Raw genomic sequence first — 20390 nt, forward strand, 5'->3', positions numbered from 1 at the left:
GAAAAAAATAAGAAAATGGTCCCTCTTCCCACAAATCCAACCCTTCAGCCCTGCACACTGTGCAAGGCATCCCTATATGCTCGAAGTTCATAGGGCATCTACTTTTATGGTTTGGTGGATCTAGAATTTTTAACATACTGAGAAGTTCCTGGGTGTTAACTCCTGGTCAGACTAAAGAGGTACTTCTTGGTTGTCTCCCTTTCCTGCCAGATGTACTCAGCAGAGGAGGACCAGGCCCTGGGCTGGTCTGTTTCTATAGCACTAGGTACTGGACCTGCAGGCTTTCTTCTTTTTCGAGATGAACCCACAGAATAGTAATGGCAACAATAGTAGTGATGATGACAGCTACAAATTTTTTTAGTGCATGTCTAACGCCAAGCAGGCTGCTGTTTTCTCTATGTGCATTGTTCTTCCTTAATCACCATGAAGTACTACTATTTTAAAAATATTTTATTTATTTGACAGAGAAAGAGAGCACAAGCAGGAGAAGCAGCAGAGGGAGAGGGAGAAGCAGGCTCCCCACTGAGCAGGGAGCCGGATGCAGGGCTTGATCCCAGGACCCTGGGACCATGATCTGAGCTGAAGGCAGACACTTAACTGACTAAGCCACCCAGGTGCCCCAAGTAGTACTATTTTAATCTCCTTGTGACAAATGAGGATCCACATGCCCAGGAAGTGTTAGGGCCAGAATAGGAGCCCCCGTCTGCCTGACTCCAGAGCCCATGATCTTCACCTCCACACTATAATACCAACCTTGGAAATGAAGGATTCATGCCACATCCCCGGCTAATAGGCCCCAGTGGGAGCTCTTGTCTGCTGAGATGCTTAACTCAACCCATCTCTGTCCTTCCGTATGATGCAAACCCCCAGCCTCTGACTCACCTGGCTCCATCCATTCATATAATCAACAATTCTTTTTGTGTACCCATGACCAAGAACATAAATCTGTAGGTATAGTTAACAAAGTCTTAAAATTATTTCAATTTCTGGAAGAAATGAGAATTCACTAGTAGTGATTATTTCTAGGAATTTTAATGGGGAAGGGAGCTTTCGATTTTCACTTTGTACTTTCTTTACTTTTTTTGCTTTTACTGTAAGCATATATTATTTTGTTAAATAAAAACTAATCTACAATTTTTAAGAGAGAAAAAATATAAAAGAAATGTGAGGGATGCCTGAGTGGCTTAGTGGTTGAGCATCTGCCTTCAGCTCAGGGACTGATCCCGGGATCTGGTATCGACTCCCGCATCAGGCTCCCTGTGAGGAGCCTGTTTCTCCCTCTGTCTATGTCTCTGCCTCTCTCTGTGTGTCTCATGAAAAAATAAATAGAATCTTTAAATAATAAAATAACTAAAATCTTTTAAAAAATGAATAATTGAGGAAGATCCATGGTTGATAATAATTCTCAGTGATACCCAGTTATTGGCAATCCTGTGACCTTGGACAAGTCCCTTCCTCTCCCGGGGACTGTAAGAAATGATCAGTAAATGATTCCTTGCTTTCTGCACCATTTGCTATTCACCTGAGAAGCAACAGGTTAGGACCCCAGGGTTAGAGGTCAGCCTGAATGATGGACAGTGGGAATTGGAGAGGAATGACCAAGCGTTGCCTGGGAGCTTCAGGCCATACGACCCCAGATGACCCACCCAAGCTCCTGGGCCCTGTGCCTAGGCTGTCAAATGCTGAGTCTGCACTTCATGCCTCCTTATGTCTCATCCAGTTCTGACACTGTGGCATCCTATTGTCTGGCTGGAGGGAAATAGGGGAGAAGGAGGAAGTAGGGATCAGATCTGAGGCGCTCGTGGTTTTCTCACTGAAGTGGATGGGCCAATTTTTTTCTTCCTGCTTTTCTCTACTGGGCATCCTTACCCTGCCCAGAACGAGGCTGCAAGTGGAGTCCAGGTCACCTCACTCCCCAGCCAATATGTTTCCTGATCCTGAATTTTTTTCTTTTGATGAGAGAATTCCTAGCATCCGAGAGACCGATCATTTCTGTCACATTTCGAGACATCCAAGGAGGTTCAAGGCAGGAAACAGACTGGGTCTCCTAATTTCTGTTCCCCTAAGGCAAAGAATCCCTGAAAATAGCACTGTTCTTCCCTCTACCATTGTCTCTTTTGTTTCGTTTTCCCTTACTGCTGGCTCCTCAAGATCTACAACCAGGGAGCCCCAAAAAGAGAAATAGGTCTTTGACAGTCAGCATGGCTATAATAAGAGATAGAAGCAAAGACTTGTCCAATAATTGTTTTGTTCTGTTCTTTGTGATAAGTCATGAATACCTGTCAATCCACATACTGATTGACGAGTAACCACTGACTTCTGATTGTACTTTATCACTTACCAAGTACTTTCACATCTGTTACCCAACTCACCATTCTTACCCAAAGCCTATGAGATTTGTTGGTATTCTCTTCCATTTGACAGATAAGAAAACTGAAGTCCAGGGGCTAGTGCCCTAGATTTCATAGCAAATAGGGTGGCACAGTGTGTCCTAGTATTCAGACTCCCTGACATGCCCAGTGCTCTTTACATCATCCCGCTATGGAACTTGGGAGGTGGCCTTTCCCATGAGCATTCCAGCGGTTAGTCTCTCTCTGGGGTGCTAGGGATCCTGACAACCTCTGCCGAGCATACAATTAACACTCTAACCACTCATCTCAGAGGCCCCCATAAGATGCCTCAGGCAGAAGCATCATCAGCAGAGATCTGCCTGTTTTAGCTCGCAGAGAAAGAAATGGTGCTCTGAGCTTTCCCGATGGTTCCTGAGTCAGTGAAGGTGCAGATACCAAGTGCTGCTTCTCTCCAAGGTACCCTCCTGCCTGAACCCAGGAGAAAGCTGTAGCACAGGGATGCCAGTGGAATTAAGAGTTTGGTGTTCAAATATCACCTCTGCCATTTACTGGCTCCATAATCTTGAGTGAGTCAGTTCATCCATCTGAATATTAGTTTTCTTTTATGTCAAGTGGGGATCATACTTGTTATCTCTTATGGCTCTTATGGTGATTAAATAGGATGATTAATTTAAAAAGGACCTAGCCCAGCCTCAGACACATGACGAGTCACATCTGAGACTCCTGTCTCCTGCGGCATGTGAGAGATTAGCTGGCAGTAGCAGAGCAGAGCCTGTCTGGCTTCTCTCTGAAATCATACCTGATGGTATCTTCTCAGACAAGTGGCTGGCTGGGCCTAGCTGTCTCCACTCTGGCTTTTCAGATCAACACTTAATGAAGTACTGGGGTACTTCTTGTCTTGTACCCCAGTGGCTCTTGGAACAGGAAAGAGTGAGCCTCTGAACATCTACGCTGGGTCTATAAACTAATATGGTCCCTGTAATGAGCTTGGCTATTAATTGTCATGGCAGCTGACCTGCCTCTAATACCTGGAATCAAGACCCTAATCAAATTGGGAAATTATGGGATGCCTGGGTGGCTCAGCGGTTAAGCAATTGCCTTTGGCTCAGGGTGTGATCCCAGCCGAGGCTCCTGCATCAGGCTCCCCATGGAGAGCCTACTTCTCCCTCTGCCTGTGTCTGTGCCTCTCTGCCTGTGTCTCTCATGAATAAATAAATAAAATCTTAAAAACAAAATTGGGAAATTATTCAGAAAGAACATAGTCAATGTAGGAGCAGATACATGTCCTTAATTATGAGACTCCAGGCTTAGACTAATCCATTTCTGGGACTCAGTTTCCTAATCTGTAAAGCAAAGTGGATTGGAGCTGATGATTGGCTGAGGTCGCCTTAGTTATGCTGTGATTTGTATCAGTCTCTCAAGAGTCAAACCATGGCCCTGGAGCTCCCCATCCTGTTTCTTCCACCCCCACGGCCACTGCTTGCCTTTTCGTCACACTGGACTTATTTAGAACCAGTAGGACCAAACCCAGTCCTGTCCACAGGCCCCACCCACCTATCTTTTGCCTTGAGGGATCACAAAGGCAGCATTAACCCGGGCATCTAAGAACTCCAGAGAACTTTTCTTGGGGACCAGAACCCCTGTATTCCCAGCCCTTGCTTAGTATCCCTCAGCCTGAAGGGGGCCTGGGGATTTGAGGCATTCCTGTCCTCCCTGCCCTCCATAAGTGATAGAACAGAGAGATCTGAAGAAAAGGAGGTATCCTCAGAAAAATGGTGAAAAATTAAAAGCAAAAGCAAAAAAACAAAAAAACTCTGTTTCTAAGCAAAGAATTGAAGTCATGCATGACGAATTTCAGAGTGAGGGGATAAAGCGGACAACATGGATTGAGACTAGGCAGAAAGTGGGGGGTGAGACATTGCACCTGGATTGGGGCCCACCCACAGATTTCGAGCCAGGACCAGCCCCCTCTTCTAGCACAAGACAGGCTCTGTCAGGCAGGCTTGGCTGATAGTGTTGGGCTAGGCAAGTGGGCAAGACTTGGCGAGTCACCAGAAAGGCAAATTCAGTTGTCATTCAGACCACGTCTGTGCTGGGTCTCAGCGGGACTAGTAGAGAAACGTAGGGGCAGTGGACAAATGGAATGGGGTGATAATGGACAATCAGACATCATCCAGAATTCTCTGCATGGAGCCCAGGACCCAGCCAGAAGGAGAAATCCTGAAGCAGACTTGCACGTCCAAGGAGATTTCCCCTGAAGGTGGAAGAGCAAGACAAACAGAGAGAAATCTGTCCTGGGAATCATGTCATGGAGGCTGGGAAGAGGCTTAGAACTTGGGGGTGCTAACAGTCTTGGCCGATACATCAGATTCCAGGCCTGACTGGCAGCTCAAATTCTGCCTGACAGTGTCCAAATGGGTTTCTTGAATCCAGAATTTTGAATGAGAAGAGTGTGGGACTAGGTATGAGTAGCTGGAGAAGCTGGAGGTTGAGCAAAGAATTGTTTTGAATCAAAGGTCTGTGTCCTTACTTAAAAATCACCAAGTTGGGGGCCTAGATGGCTCAGTCAGTTGACCATCAAATCTTAAAAAAACAAAAAAACAAAAAAAAAAACCCACCTCACCATAAAACTCACGGGATGCCTGGGTGGCTCAGCGGTTGGGTATCTGCCTTCAGCCCAGGGTGTGATCCTGGAGTTCTGGGATCGAGTCCCACATCAGTCTCTCTGTATGGAGCCTACTTCTCCCTCTGCCTATGTGTCTGCCTCTCTCTCTCTGTGTCTCTCCTGAATAAATAAGCAAAATCTTTCCAAAAAAAAAAAGTCACCAAGAAACAAAATAATTAAAAAAACACATGAAAGAGGTATGTTGTGAAAAGAGAGATCAGACCTCCAAAGTCCACCTTATTCTATAGAGAACATAAAATAAATGGGGAGGCTCAGTTTTATATCTATGATTATAGCAAATTTTAAAAATAATGATGATAATGCCTATGACACTAATAAAAGTTGTTCCATTATTTATTGCTGGCAGTAATTTAAGTGGTATAATCTATTAGAAAGGTAACTTGGCAGTATGTCTTAAGATAGACAAAATGTTGATGATCCTTCATCAGATCCTGAAATTTCCTTCTAAGAAAGTCATCTAAAAAAACAAAAAAATTGTATGTACAAGGGTGGTTTCTTTTTTTACAAGGGTGTTTATTGTAAACAATGTACACAACCAAAATGTCTTCTAATAGGAGTTAATTAAATACATTTAAATTATCTACCATAAGGGATCCCTGGGTGGCGCAGCGGTTTGGCGCCTGCCTTTGGCCCAGGGCGTGATCCCGGAGACCCGGGATCGAATCCCACATCGGGCTTCCGGTGCATGGAGCCTGCTTCTCCCTCTGCCTGTGTCTCTGCCTCCCTCTCTCTCTCTCTCTGTAACTATCATAAATAAATAAAAAAAAAATTAAAAAAAATATTTATAAATTATCTACCATAAATATTATGCAGTCATTAAATTTATAGTCATAAACCTTATGGAAGTAACAGCAAATTCTGGAGGGATTTGATAAAATGGAAATAGCAGGACATGAGCTTATATTTATACCATGTCTATGATGTGCATTTGGAAAAAGTTGGAAAAACAGGAGAATTAAAAGAAGCTGATTAGGTAAGGGATATGTGAAATTTTTCTAATTTTATCTTATTTCTGTAGTTTTTTGATCTTCATATTTTTTTTCTAAAAGAAAAGACAAAATTAAAAATAATGTCCCCAGGGAGGTTCCTGGTTGGCTTAGTCTGTAAAGCATGCAGCTCTTGATCTTGGTCCTGAGCTCAAGCCCCACATTGGGCATAGATCTCACTTAAAAAAAAAAAAAAAAAAAAAGTGTCCCTAGAATCCCTTAATACACTCTTAGATATTTAATACAGTCCTCCTGAGATAACAAATTCCATAAATTTATGACCTTCTTTAAACAGTAGAACCTCTCTTTATTTGTCCTAGAAGCCCAAAGTATAAGCTCTTCTCTGTGTACCAGGGTTGATCGGAAAAGTGTGGGTCATTCCTTTTCACACCTATTTTATTTTATTTTATTTTTTTGGTTAAGTGAGCTCTATGCCCAACCTGGATCGAACTCACAATCCTGAGATCAAGAGTCCCATGCTCTGTGGATTGAGTCAGCCACACGCCCCCACACCTGTTTTGATCGTATAGTTTCCAGGTCTATCCTCTTAACCTTTCTTTGTCTTTGTACGCTGAAGAATCCTATTTTTTAATAGCCCTTGGATGGTTTTAGCCGTCCTTCTCTGGATCTCTCTCCTGCATGTCCCCAGAGACGCAGCGAGGCAACTACACACAGTACTCCAGATTCAGCTGCATCACCATTTTATATTAGGGTCGAATGATTTTTGTTTTGTTTCCAAAAAGCCTTCATGATGGTGCCTGGCCAGATGCGGGTGGCTTTTTTAGCTCTGACAGCGTATTAAGCCAATGTCTTCTGGGAACAATAGAGAATTACTCCCCCACCCCTTGTTTTTCTTTTTCTTTTTCTTTTTCTTTTTCTTTTTCTTTTTCTTTTTCTTTTTCTTTTTCTTTTTCTTTTTCTTTTTCTTTCTCTCTCTCTCTCTCTCTCTCTCTCTCTCTCTCTTTTTAGCTTATAACTGACTGCTCACAGCTCTCATTGAATAAGTAGAGCTAGGATTACTTTTTCCCAGAATGTAAAACTGTAACTGAAGCTCATCTGACATTTTTTGTCAGCTCAGGCGGCCTAGAAATTGTCTCGAACGTTACCATTATGAGGATCTGGCGGTGTCTGTGGAGCTGGGTATCTGGCCAGTGCTCTCTTTCTTGCATGATTTCTAATGGAGATCAGTCCTGTTCTTTCCTATCTGAATATTTTTCCATCCAGAGAGATGCCTGTGTGCCTCTGTTTCCTTTCCCTAATCCACTCCCCTCCCTCATCTAACTCGACTAACCTCTGATGTAGAACCAAGCCAGGAGCATTTTAACCTCCAAAGTGCTGGCCATGGGCTCCCCCAAGTACTGGAATAACCATGGGGTTTAGGCTGACACGATTTCCTCCTGCTGGAAACGTGTGGCTTTGCTTTTAGCAGGTTCTGCTTCCTAAAACATTGAACAGAAAGAATGTCTGGAGTAGACGGGCTTTGAAGCCAGGCCCACCTGGGCCTGGATTCTCCATTTAAATTTCGCGGCCATGATGTGACCTTGGATGGATTACTTACCCTGTCTGAGCTTTCCTGAGGAAAATGATGGTGCTAGTGGGATGCCCCTTAAAGCATGTCACACAGGCCACCTGGGGATCTCATTACAAAGCAGTTTCAGATTCACTAGGTCTGTGTAGGGCCTGAGATCTTGCCTTTCTTTTTTTTTTTTTTTTTTTTTTTTGCGTGAAAGAGCAGAAGTGGGGGGAGGGAAGGGCAGAGGGAGAGGGGGAAGCCGACTTCCCACTGAGCAGGGGGCCTGACTCGGAACTCAATCCCAGGACCCCAACTGAGATCATGACCTGAGCCTGAAGGCAGAAGCTTAATGGGCTGAGTCACTCAGGCGTCCCTGAGATCCTGCACTTCTAATGAGTATCCAATACTGATTCTGGGGGACCTCAAAAAGCAGTGATTCCGTAATAAGAACCTTTGAAAATTTTAATGTGGACCTTATCATGGGCTCCCCGGGCCTTTTCAGTCTGATTGGCAGTGGGGTGTAGCCTGGGCACTGGGCTGAGTAAAAGCTCCCAGGGTGATTCTAATATACATCCAAGTTTGAGACCCACCTAAAGAGTTATTAGAAGTAAATGTGAGAGGTGTCCGGGTGGCTCAGTCGGTTGAGTATCTGCCTTCAGCTCAGATCATGATCCCAGGGTCTTAGGATGGAGCCCCTGGGGATGCTTCTCCCTCTGCCTGCTGCTCTGCCTACTTGTGCTCTCTTTCTCTCTGTCAAATAAATAAAATCTTAAAAAAAAAAAAAAAAAAAAAGGTAAACGTGAAACACCTAATCTGCAAAGAAGACAATGGTTTTCTTCCTCCTGAGTCCTCAGCCTGTTCTCGCTTCACCCCAGTCCCAGTCCTTCAATCAGTCAGGAAAACCAGGGCATGAGCAGTTGCCCTGTGCCGTCCTTTCTAGACTCTTCCCCGGAGCGCCTGGCGCCGGAGTTCTCACAGCCAGTCCTGAGGGGAAGGGCCCAAGCTAATAATGCTATGTGGCCTGGCAGTGGGAGTTTTAAAAGCTCCCCAGTAATGCTAATACAGCAACCAAGTTTGAGAAGTAGGGTCTTTATGCGGTGGCAAGGAGTGAAGAACACCGGAATGACATAAAGCACCAAGGGGAAGTGCAAGGACTCCGGGCTGAAGTGTCCCAGAATAGGAAACCAGGCCAGACACCAGGTCCCCCAAGGTCTCGTGACCTGGTAGGTTGAGGGATCGGTTGTCCGTGGCCCCAGCAGGAGGGGCTTTCCTCCAAGTATGAGAGAGCTGCTGCTTTGGTTCCTGCCTCCCTCTTCACACCCTCCCTTTCCTCCTGCCAGGTTTCCCAGGTGCTCAGACCTGCTGCTCTGCCCTTTTGTCCTGCAACAGTGAGTGTGTTGGTCAGTTGAAGGAGGAGAAACTTGGATAAAGGATCAGTTCTATTCTGCATAACAGAGCCCAGGAAAAGGACTTGAACCCCACTCTGGGGCTACTCCAGGGATTCATTTCAGTTTATCAAACATTTACTGAGCACTTACTGTGTGCCAAGCACTGTGCTAAGCCATGGGACCCTGAGATCTGAGTAGGACATGATTCCTGCCCTGAAGGAGCTCATAGGGGAGACAAGATGTAAGCAATAATGGTCCATGATGGGAAAATAATAGGAATGTGCCCTGGTTCTTGAGGAGGCCCAAAGGAGGAAAAGTACAGATTTTTTTTTTTTAAGATTTTTTTTTTTTTTAATTTTTATTTGTTTATGATAGTCACAGAGAGAGAGAGAGAGAGGCAGAGACACAGGCAGAGGGAGAAGCAGGCTCCATGCACCGGGAACCCGACATGGGATTTGATCCTGGGTCTCCAGGACCGCGCCCTGGGCCAAAGGCAGGCGCCAAACCGCTGCGCCACCCAGGGATCCCGGAAAAGTACAGATTTGAGGGAATCAGAGAACCCATCCCAAGATGCTCAAGCTGGGTCTTGCAGGCTAAGGAATGGTTTTCTAGATAGATGTGGAGTGGGAAAAGAAGCCCAGTGTTGTGAAAAGGCACAGCACATGCCAGAAGCTGCTATTCTTTTGGCAGGGCTGGGGTGCAGAGCACATGTGGGGAGTAAGCAGTAAGAGGAGGCTGGGAGGCTGGACCAGGCCACAGGGTATGGTACTGCTGCAGACTTTGGGTTCTATTCTGCAAGGAATGGAGGTCTGTTGAATACTTTGTAAGCAGGGGAGAGGCACATTCTGACTTGTGTTTCTGGCAAATGCCCCCAGGTGGCATGTGGAGATAGATGAATGGAAGGGGAAGCTGAGGCAGGAGGGAGCTGCTGACAAGAATTCAGGTGAATCATGAGGATCTCAGTGAGGTCAGCAGGTGCCATGTGGATGGAAAGGTGGGAATGATATGAGCCCTAACAAGAAGGCAGACTTGATGGGATTGATGACTGGCCCAAGGAAGGGGAGACATGAGAGGCATGCAGGGCAAGGCCTGGGATGCAGGAGGTAAGGTGCATAGGGTACAATATGTAAGGAATCATTCACTCAAAGGACAGTTCAGGTGCTGGCCTTGAGTGAGAAGGAAGAGTCTAGAATGAGTTCAGGCTTGTGATATGGGGGTGAGCTGGATGGTGAGACCATAACCCGGAGCAAGGCCTGGGGGAGGCACAAGCACAGCAGGTGGCAGTGGTGTGGCAGTGAGGACAGGCAGCTGTCAAGGGCCCTTGGCTCTGCAGCAGCTCTGCCCTTGGCCTCTGAGGCAGTGAGGGCCGCTCTGACTGGCCTGTTTTGCTCAGTGTCCAAGGGCATCCTCGCACGGCCCAACATTTGACTGTCCTGCTCTGTCCCCAGTGATGGGGCTCTCCCAGATAGCACAGGGGCCCCCTGCCCCCACATTGTACAGCACTCCCTGCTTTGACAGCCCTCAAGCAGGTCAGCTGGTTCCACTGGGAAAAATTCTAGTGGGGAGGCAGCCAGTATCTTCTGGTGGCTCAAGGTGATTTCAACCTTCCGGGAAGCCTGCAATGAAATCAGAGGACAGCTGGAGTTTCCTGGGGCAGCACCCTCTGATTAGCAAGAGTGAAAATGCATTTTATGTAGTCACAACTTACCCAGCTTATACAAATCCATTACCAGTTAAGCCCCATATTCAACTAGCCCCTATGGCGTGTCTGTGCCAAGCACTGGGCCGAGGGCTTTCACGAAGTATAGGGGCTCACAGGGCGGGACCAGGGGTGGTGGATTCAGATCTCACCTCTTTGTTAACCAGCTGCAGGACCTTACACCAGTTACTCTCAATTTCTTCACTTGTTAAGAGGGAAGAGTAATAGTAGCTTTCTCTTAGGGTGAGGATGGAGATAGTGTTGGCCTCGCCCTTGCATTTGGTGGACAGAACCCAGATCTTTCTGGCTATCTCCAAAGTTCACACTGTTTCTGGGGCCTCATATTGCCCCTTAGTGCTACAGTCTTCTCCCTTTGCCTTGTCTTCTGCTTTGCATGTCAGCTGGAGATGACACCTGTGTTGAGAGCCTTCTTGGGGTGGGGGCCAGTCAGCTAAAGAGTTGGTCTGCCTGGTGACCATATCTCTGCTCCCCACTCTTGAACACTAGGTGGGAGCTGAGTGCTAGGATTCAAAAGCCTCCTGCACACTCCTCCTAGGCATGATGAACCAACCTTCCATCTGTATCCAAAGCAAACAGATCAGTTGCCTATATTCCCCATGGGATGCCCTCTCTTTGCCTCACCTAATGAATGGTCTTATCGGCAATGAGAGCCTCGGGCTGGAGCCCAGGAGGCTGGAGGGGAAACTTTGTCCTTGGGGAGGGCCATGAGGCCCCATCAGGGGTACATTTTTTGTCTACTCCTGGAAGGACCACAGAGCAGGGAAGCCAAACATCTCAAGCTGGCGGCCATACTTTGAAAAGCCCATCCCTTAACCCTTCCGTGTCCCCAGGCCATGGAGAGCAAGCTGCTTATTGGAGGCAGGAACATCATGGATCATACCAATGAGCAGCAGAAGATGTTGGAACTGAAGAGGCAGGAGATTGCTGAGCAGGTAGGGCTGGGGGCTTCCGGTCTCGTGGGAGTGCATGGCCTTGATGTCTAGTCTAGAGGGCACAGGGCAGTGAGCCATCATGGATTCAAGCTCCCTGGAATCCAGTGCTAAGAATCTAAGACCTACAGCCCTGGATCCCAGGGGTCCACCAGCCCAGGAGTGGGCCAGGGGCGCTGCCAGCATATGGGTGAGAGAAATGGTGGCTCTCCATGGTGTCAGCCCCTACAGGTCGCCTGGTATTAGTCCCTGGGCATTCCACAAGGGTGTCAGTTCTTTGCCAACGGTATGATTATGTCCTAAATCTTCAAGAATCGCAATTTGTTCATTCTACCAGTCATCTGTGATACCACATGGGGAGAGGGTGAGGCTGCTGGGAAGTCAGGATGATGGGAATCTATGTCGTCTTGACACTCCCACAATGTGCCAGCTGTTAGGGCTGGGGTCTCCATCCACAGGGGGCAGTGCCTGGCAAAGACATGGCCATATGAGCTAAGAAGGTCCAGAGAGGCTCCAGGGGCCATGGGCCATAGGACACTCTCTTCTCCTTCCCAGCATCTGTAGCCACAGTGGAGTGAAATCCCATGATAGGCAGAGTGAACTTGTCCCCTGAGCTCCCTTGGCCCTCCCCAGTACACGCTGCACCACTGAGCCCCTGTGCCTTGCCTCGGCCTAGAAACGCCGTGAACGGGAAATGCAGCAGGAGATGATGCTCCGCGATGAGGAGACCATGGAGCTCCGGGGTACCTACACGTCCCTGCAGCAGGAGGTGGAGGTCAAAACCAAGAAACTCAAGAAGGTGAGATGATGCGGTGGGGCAGGGAAGGGCCTGGCAGCCTGATGGAGCCTGGATTCTGGGATGAACCTGGAGAACCCAGAGGGTTGCTGAACCCAGAGCAGGCCAGGCAGAGGCCCAGCCACATGGCAGTTTCCAGGGACAGATTACCTCTTGGTGGGTCAGGAGCAGGACAGCAAGCCCTGCGCCCTCCACACCCCCATTTTTAAGAGCCCCTGGAGAGACAGGAGTAGGATAGGTCACCTTCCAAAGTGGCTCGGGCCCCCATCCCTCTCTGAGCCTTGCACCAGCAGTTCTGTACTTGGGTCCTGATTCTGACTCTTCCCATCGCTAGCTGTGTAACTGTGAGCAACCACGTGCCTGAGTTACCTCTTCTCTAGAAAGAGGGTGTTGGGACTAAAGATCTCTCAGGTCCCTTTCAGTGTGAACACGCCACAGTGCTGACAGCAGCCAAGAGGGGGCAGGTAACTGGCCCCCCAGCATAGGACGGACAGGGGGGCAGGAGGGAGATTCAGACTGGGTGGGCCTCTCCCCCTGGACTCAGCTGCTGGAGCCTGAGCCTGCAGAGTGGGGAGCCAGGCTGAGGGAGAGGGGCCTCCCCGCCATGCTGTGTCGCCTCTGAGCAGCGCCTGTCCCCGTGCAGCTCTACGCCAAGCTGCAGGCTGTGAAGGCAGAGATCCAGGACCAGCATGACGAGTACATCCGCGTGCGGCAGGACCTGGAGGAGGCACAGAATGAGCAGACTCGGGAGCTCAAGCTCAAGTAGGGCCCCCCCTCTCCCCACTCCTGGTCCTCACTGCCATCCCTCACTCCCTGGCCAATCCCTGGGGGACTTACTTCCTTCCTCCAGGCCTCATTCCACCCATCTACTCCCTGAGGAGTCCATGTCCCTTAGAAATAGAATGTGTCTGTTTCCTTCTCCTTCCTCTGTTCTGCCGTAATGATGAATCCTCCAAGGTGCATGCTGGGGGCTGGGTGCAGCCAAGAGTAACCCCTAAGGCCCTGAGTCTACCGTCTTTGCACTGGAAGCAGTGATTTCAAGTTCTGGGATTGCTGTAGGGACCCTCTCTTCCAACTTTCTGGTTTTCCCATCACCTCTGCTCCCTCTGCCTCTTTGCTTCTTGCTTCAACCTTCAACGCATGTGGTCGTGTGGTCTGTCACTCCCCAGTTCCCATCTCTGCCTCATTCCTGCTCCCAGGTACCTGATCATCGAGAACTTCATCCCCCCCGAGGAGAAGAACAAGATCATGAACCGCCTTTTCCTGGACTGTGAGGAGGAGCAGTGGAAGTTCCAGCCACTCGTGCCCGCTGGAGTGTGAGTCTCTCGCCACCTGGTCTGGGCCCTGCGCACCTGCCAGCCCACCCCAGGTTGGGGGGTGGCCAGGGGCCTGCGGGGAGTCAGAGGTTTCTGTGGATTTGGAGATAGGTATGGAAGATGCGGATGGAGATGGACTTTTCAGGAGCTGACATAGGTCTTCGTGAAAGAAGGGTGTTCTCCCCAAAATGAAGTGTCTCAGGTGCCCCTTGAGGAACCTACAGAGGGGAAGAGCACTCAGCATTTTGGCAACCCCAGTAAATGATCAACGTCTGGTCCGTCTGGTGAATATTTATTTGTCGGGTGCCAAACCCAGCAACAATAGTTCATATTGCCTGACTGTGTTGGGCTCTGTATACAGGACCCTACGGACAGAGAGTATCACACGCAGCCAGCGCACGGTGCAGTCAGGAGCGCAGGGAAGCGATCGGCCTGGGGGAAATGACGGAGGTTGGCCTGGTCTTTATAACCTCGCACAGCTCAGCATTGAGCTGGTGATTGAGCACTGGTGGTGATTCAGCATTTCCACCTGTTTCCATAGAGCCTCGTGCGTGGGTATAGTTCGCATCCACTGGCTGGGCGTGTAGCTCCCTCTGCTGGTGGCCACGGAGAATGAGACGATACTCAAACCCAGCAGAGGGACTGCCTCCCTCAGCGGAACCGCTGCCCCTGAATTGAAAAATCTGCCTACAGAGGTGTCCAGGAGGCTGGATACCAAAGCACTTCCCTGGAGCTTCTTTGCTCTCTCTATCTTAGGAATGTTAAGGCCGAGATAGTGCAAGGTTCTCCCCAAAGCTGGGTGGGTCTGTGGCTTCTCCCTGGATATCAGATGCCTACTTAGTCAAAAGGCTGACCCTGCCCAAGCTGACACTATGTAAGTGGCAAGTTCACGAGTAGAGGACTTTTCAATGATGTCACTTTGGACTTTAGTAAAAGCTTCCAGGTGATTCTGCAAGGGAAGCCAGGCTTGAAAGCCACTATTCTAGTGCCCTCTGCTGGAGGGAGATGCTGGTGAGGCTTCTGGTCTGTTAAGGTTATTGATTTTGTACTCAGAAAGTTCTTCAATTGAAATTTTGTGTGGGTGCCTGGCTGGCTCAGCCGGTAGAGTGTGTCACTCTTGACCTTGATCTTGGGGTGGTGGGTCTGAGCCCCATGTTGGGTATAGAGATTACTTTAAAATTTTTTTTAGGGCAGCCCAGGTGGCTGAGCGGTTTAGCACCACCTTCAGCCCAGGGCCTGATCCTGGAGACCAAGGATCGAGTCCCACGTCGGGCTCCCTGCATGGATCCTGCTTCTGCCTCTGCCTGTGTCTCTGCCTCTCTCTGTATGTCTCTCATGAATGAATAATAAAATCTTAAAAAACATTTTTTTTAAAGATTTTATTTATTTATTTGAGAGAACGCAGGTGGGGTGAGGGGCAGAGGGAGAGAGAGAAAGGAAGCTGACTCCCTGCTGAATGCAGAGCTCAATCCCAGGACCCTGAAATCATGACCTGAGCTGAAGTCAGCCACGTAACACACTGAGCCAACCAGGTGCCCCCCGAGATAGTTTTTTTTTTTTAAGATTTTATTTATTTATTCATCAGAGACACAGAAAGAGAGGCAGAGACACAGGGAGAGAGAGAAGCAGGCTCCATGCAAGAAGCCTGATGTGGGACTTGATCCCAGAACTCTGGGATCACGCCCTGAGCCAAAGGCAGATACTCAACTGCTGAGCCACCCAGGCGTGCCAAAAATAAAATTTTTGAAAAAAAAAAAAAAGTTTGCAGGTGGAGGAATTTCTTTACATTAGATAGAGATGGGATGAGAGGCTCTAAGAAGGCATGAGTTTTTTTAACTTTTTATTTTAAAAAATAAGCATTGCAAGAACAGTGTAAAGAATTCCCATATACCCTTCATCAAAACTCACTGGATATTGATGTTTTGCCACATCCTGCTTTTTTTTTTTTAATTCATGAGAGACAGAGAGAGAGAGGCAGGCTCCATGCAGGGAGCCTGACGTGAGACTCAATCCTGGGTCTCCAGGATCAGGCCCTGGGCTGAAGGCGGTGCCAAACCACTGAGCTACCTGGGCTGCCCCACCACACCCTGCCTTATTAATTCCCCATCGCCTAACCATTTGAGATTAAGTTGCAGACATTTGGATCCTTTACCTGCATTTTCTAAGAATGAGGACATTCTCTCCCATAACTATAATTCAATGATCAAATTCAGAAAATCTTATATAGACACAGTACTATTATATAGGCAATATTCAGGTTGAGCCAGTTATCCCAATAGTGTCCCTGAGGGCAACTTCCCTCCTCTTGACCTGAGCTGGTGCATGGCATTTAAAGGCAATGCCTCATGGTTTTCCTTTAATCTGGAACTGAGAAGGGATCTTGATTGGAGATTTGTAGTTTCGTGCTTCAGTTTATCCATTTCTCTGAATAGTTGGCATACACCAAAAAATCATTCACAGATTTTTATTTATTTTATTTTTTAAAAGATTTTATGTATTTATTCATAGAGACACGGGGGGGGGGGGGGGGGCGGCAGAGGCACAGGCAGAGGGAGAAGCAGGCTCCATGCAGGGAGCCTGACGTGGGACTCGATTCTGGGTCCCCAGGATCAAACCCTGGGCTGCAGGCGGCGCTAAACCACTACGCCACCGGGGCTGCCCTCATTCACAGATTTTTAAAATTAAAACAGGTGGGGCACCAAACAGGTGGTTGGTTGGTTAAGCGGCTGCCTTCAGCTCAGGTCATGATCTCAGGGTCCTGGGATCAAGCCCCAAGTAGGCCTCTCCACTCAACAGGGAATCTGCTTCTCCTCCCTCTGCTGCTCTCTCTCTCTCAAATAAATAAATAAATAAAAATCTTTTAAAAAGAAATAAATGGGGCAGCCCCGGTGGCGCAGCGGTTTAGCGCAGCCTGCAGCCCAGGGCATGATCCTGGAGACCCTGGATCGAGTCCCACATCAGGCTCTCTGTATGATGCCTGCTTCTCCCTCTGCCTGTGTCTCTGCCTCTCTCTCTCTCTCTCTGACTCTATGAATTAATAAATAAAATCTTTGAGAAAAGAAAAAGAAAGAAAGAAAGAAAGAAAGAAAGAAAGAAAGAAAGAAAGAAAGAAAGAAAGAAATGGGGCAGCCCAGGTGGCTCAGTGCTTTGGCGCCGCCTTCCGCCCAGGGCGTGGTCCTGGAAACCTGGGATCGAGTCCCACATTGGGCTCCCTGCATGGAGCCTGCTTCTCCCTCTGCCTATGTCTCTGCCTCTTTCTGTGTGTGTCCTCATGAATAAATAAATAAAATCTTAAAAAAAAAAAAAAAAGAAAGAAATGAAATTCAATAAAATTAAAACAGCTATCTTAAAATAGTACTTTAAATCATTTTTAAGAATAGGTACCAATCGGGCAGCCCTGGTGGCGCAGCGGTTTAGTGCCGCCTGCAGCCCAGGGTGTGATCTTGGAGACCCGGGATCGAGTCCACGTCGGGCTCCCTGCATGGGGCCTGCTTCTCCCTCTGCCTGTCTCTGCCTCTCTCTCGCTCTGTCTCTCATGAATAAATAAATAAATAAAATCTTAAAAAAAAAAAAAAAAAGAATAGGTACCAATCATAACTATTAAAAAGAAAGAAATCCTCCAAAATCGAGATAGGAATCTTTGCTTACTGCTTCACTGTTGACTTTCCTAGTCCCTCGTCTCCTGTCTCTTCTGCCTTAAAGGTGAATCTGTACCCTTGACATGCTCTTCGTGTGCCTTGGAAAACCCCCGGCAATGGTTGTGGGCAGGGCATGAGAGCTTAGTTGCCTGTGAGGCTTTTCCCACATCTTCTCTCCCATTAAGTCTTACTCCTCCCTCCAATCCATCTTTCTAAAGGAAGGTAATGCAAAGAAAGTTTCAGTGTTTTCCTTGCCACCAGAAAGCCTGAAAACTGATCATTTTTCAAAAACTTCTCACTGGGGCTTACCTAGTAGTATTTTCTTTTCCAGAACTTTCTGGTAAGAATCAATTCCTACATATGCAACTTGAACAGAGTTGCCCCTCAGCCTGCATGGAGGTGTTTTGTTCTGTTTTGTTTTGTTTCAGAGAGAGAGGGATAGCATGCAAGGGGCAGAGGGAGAGAGAGAGAGAATCTTAAGCAGGCTCCAGGCCCCATGCAGAGCCCTTATACAGGGCTTGGTCTTAACAACCATGAGATCCTGACCTGAGCTGAAACCAAGAGCCACCCAGGCGCCCTGCCAGGCAACTCTTGAAATATGTCCATATCCTTATTTTGGAAGGCTACCCCTTTTTTTTCCTCTGCTATCTCTGTGACACAACTAGTTGATACACAGGCCTTATACCATCACAAACAATTTTTGTATTAAAGTCACTTTGAAAATCCATTTTTGTGGGGCACCTGGTTGGCTCAGTAGGTTAAGTGTCTGTTTGGCTCAGGTCATGATCCTGGGGTTGAGCCCCACACTGAGCTCCCTACTTAGCCTATCTGCTCTTCCCCTTCACCCCCCACTCTTGCTCTCTCTCTCTGAAATAAATAAATAAAATCTTATTAAAAGAAAGACCAGTTTGCAACCAGCTCCAGCAAAAACTACTCTACAAATATAACCTTTTATTTTTAGTTTCTCATAATAGTCTTTATTTTTCATTGTATTTAGACAAAATTGTCTTCTAGGGGTTAATATTTGACAATGTCTATAGCCATTGGTCTATAGTTCACAAAATTCTTTTTGTAACTTTAGCTCTTGGCCCTTTGCAAGCCACCCTAGATTCTTTTTTTTTTAATATTTATTTATTTATTATTTATGATAGACATAGAGAGAGAGAGAGGCAGAGACACAGGAGGAGGGAGAAGCAGGCTCCATGCCAGGAGCCTGACGCGGGACTCGATCCCAGGACTCCAGGATCGCGCCCTGGGCCAAAGGCAGGCACCAAACCGCTGAGCCACTCAGGGATCCCCCTAGATTCTTTTCAAAGGCATTGTGGTGCAGTAGAAAGACACTGGACTTTGGATTTAGAACATTCTGAATTCTAGTCCCTGCTCTGCCATTTACTTGTGGCCTGTAAAAGGGTTTTGTTTTTCTTTTAGATTTGATTTATTTATTTAAGAGAGAGAGCATGAGTGGTGGGATGGGGGTTGGGGGCAGAGGGACAAGCAGATTCTCCACTGAGCATGGACCCTACTGTAGGCTCAATCCTAAGACCCTGAGATCATGACCTGAGCCAAAATCAAGAGTTGGCCACTTAACCCACTGAGCCACTCAGGCACCTCTGGAAAAAGTTGTTTGTTTGTTTGTTTGTTTGTTTTAAGATTTTATTTATTTATTCATGAAAGACACAGAGACAGAGAGAGGCAGAGACACAGGTAGAGGGAGAAGCAGGCTCCATGCAGGGAACCCAATGTGGGACTCTATCCCGGTGCTCCAGGATCACACCCTGGGCTGAAGGCGGTGCTAAACTGTTGAGCCACCTGGGCTGCCCTGGAAAGCTTTTTAACCTCACCGAACCCAAATTTCTTCACCTGTATTTTTTTTTTAAGATTTTATTTATTTGGGATCCCTGGGTGGCGCAGCGGTTTGGTGCCTGCCTTTGGCCCAGGGTGCGATCCTGGAGACCTGGGATCGAATCCCACATCGGGCTCCTGGTGCATGGAGCCTGCTTCTCCCTCTGCCTGTGTCTCTGCCTCTCTCTCTCTCTCTCTCTCTGTGACTATCATAAATAAATTAAAAAAAAAAAAGATTTTATTTATTTGAGAGAGAGTGAGCAAGAAATAGAGCACGAGTGGGGGAGAAGCAGAGAAAGGGAGGGAGGAACAGACTCCTCACTGAGAAGGAAGCCTGATGTGGGGCTCTGTCTTAGGACCCCGGGATCATGACCTGAGCCAAAGGCAGACACTTAACTGACTGAACCACTCAGGCACCCCACAAATTTCTTCACCTGTAAGGTGGGATAGTAAATGTACCCTGCAGGATTATTGAGGTTGAAACGGGATAATGCATGGGAGGCTCCAGGCCACAGAGGAGATGATCAATGAATGGTTGCAATCATACTAATGAGCCAATATTATAATTACAGGGATGCAAGAGAAGCCAATTTGCCTTCATCCCATAGAAGTGCCGGAAAAGGGCAGTTTGGTTTACTGTTTTTGTCTCAGATTCTGATTTTTTTATTCAAGCTATCTCCAAGTTTAGAGAGGGAGCATTCCTTGCTCTAAATAGAATCAAGAGGGATCCCTGGGTGGCGCAGCGGTTTGGCGCCTGCCTTTGGCCCAGGGCGCGATCCTGGAGACCCAGGATCAAATCCCACGTCGGGCTCCCGGTGCATGGAGCCTGCTTCTCCCTCTGCCTGTGTCTCTGCCTCTCTCTCTCTCTCTCTGTGTGTGACTATCATAAATAAAAATAAATAAATAAATAAATAAATAAATAAATAAATAGAATCAAGATAGATAAACTTGGGGATCCCTGGGTGGCGCAGTGGTTTAGCGCCTGCCTTTGGCCCAGGGCACAATCCTGGAGATCGAGTCCCACGTCGGGCTCCCTGCATGGAGCCTGCTTCTCTCTCTGCCTCTCTCTCTCTCTCTCTCTCTGTGTCTATCATGAATAAATAAATAAAATCTTTTTTTTTTTTTAAAGATAGATAAACTTGTTTCATTATACAGGCAAAGTTGACCCCAGTAAGAACATTCTCAGCTCTGGGTTGAGTCCCTAGCTTTATTCACAGATCTGTGA

At 47.5% G+C, this 20390-nt stretch overlaps 2 protein-coding genes across 3 annotated transcripts in view; both read left to right on the plus strand.

Annotated features, from left to right (window-relative positions):
* Window positions 1–20390, plus strand: part of ASXL2 (ASXL transcriptional regulator 2) — a 334480-nt gene that overhangs the window by 128401 nt on the left and 185689 nt on the right. The window lies entirely within an intron of this gene.
* KIF3C (kinesin family member 3C) overlaps window positions 1–20390 on the plus strand; it is a 39355-nt gene that overhangs the window by 8655 nt on the left and 10310 nt on the right. For both annotated transcript variants that reach the window (XM_077843860.1, XM_077843859.1), the window contains exons 2-5: window positions 11475–11576; window positions 12250–12372; window positions 13013–13131; window positions 13569–13685. In XM_077843860.1, coding sequence (XP_077699986.1) covers window positions 11475–11576; window positions 12250–12372; window positions 13013–13131; window positions 13569–13685 — 461 coding nt within the window. The remainder of the gene's footprint in view (window positions 1–11474; window positions 11577–12249; window positions 12373–13012; window positions 13132–13568; window positions 13686–20390) is intronic.

Source organism: Canis aureus, chromosome 12 (assembly GCF_053574225.1).
Source record: "Canis aureus isolate CA01 chromosome 12, VMU_Caureus_v.1.0, whole genome shotgun sequence".
NCBI lineage: Eukaryota > Metazoa > Chordata > Mammalia > Carnivora > Canidae > Canis > Canis aureus.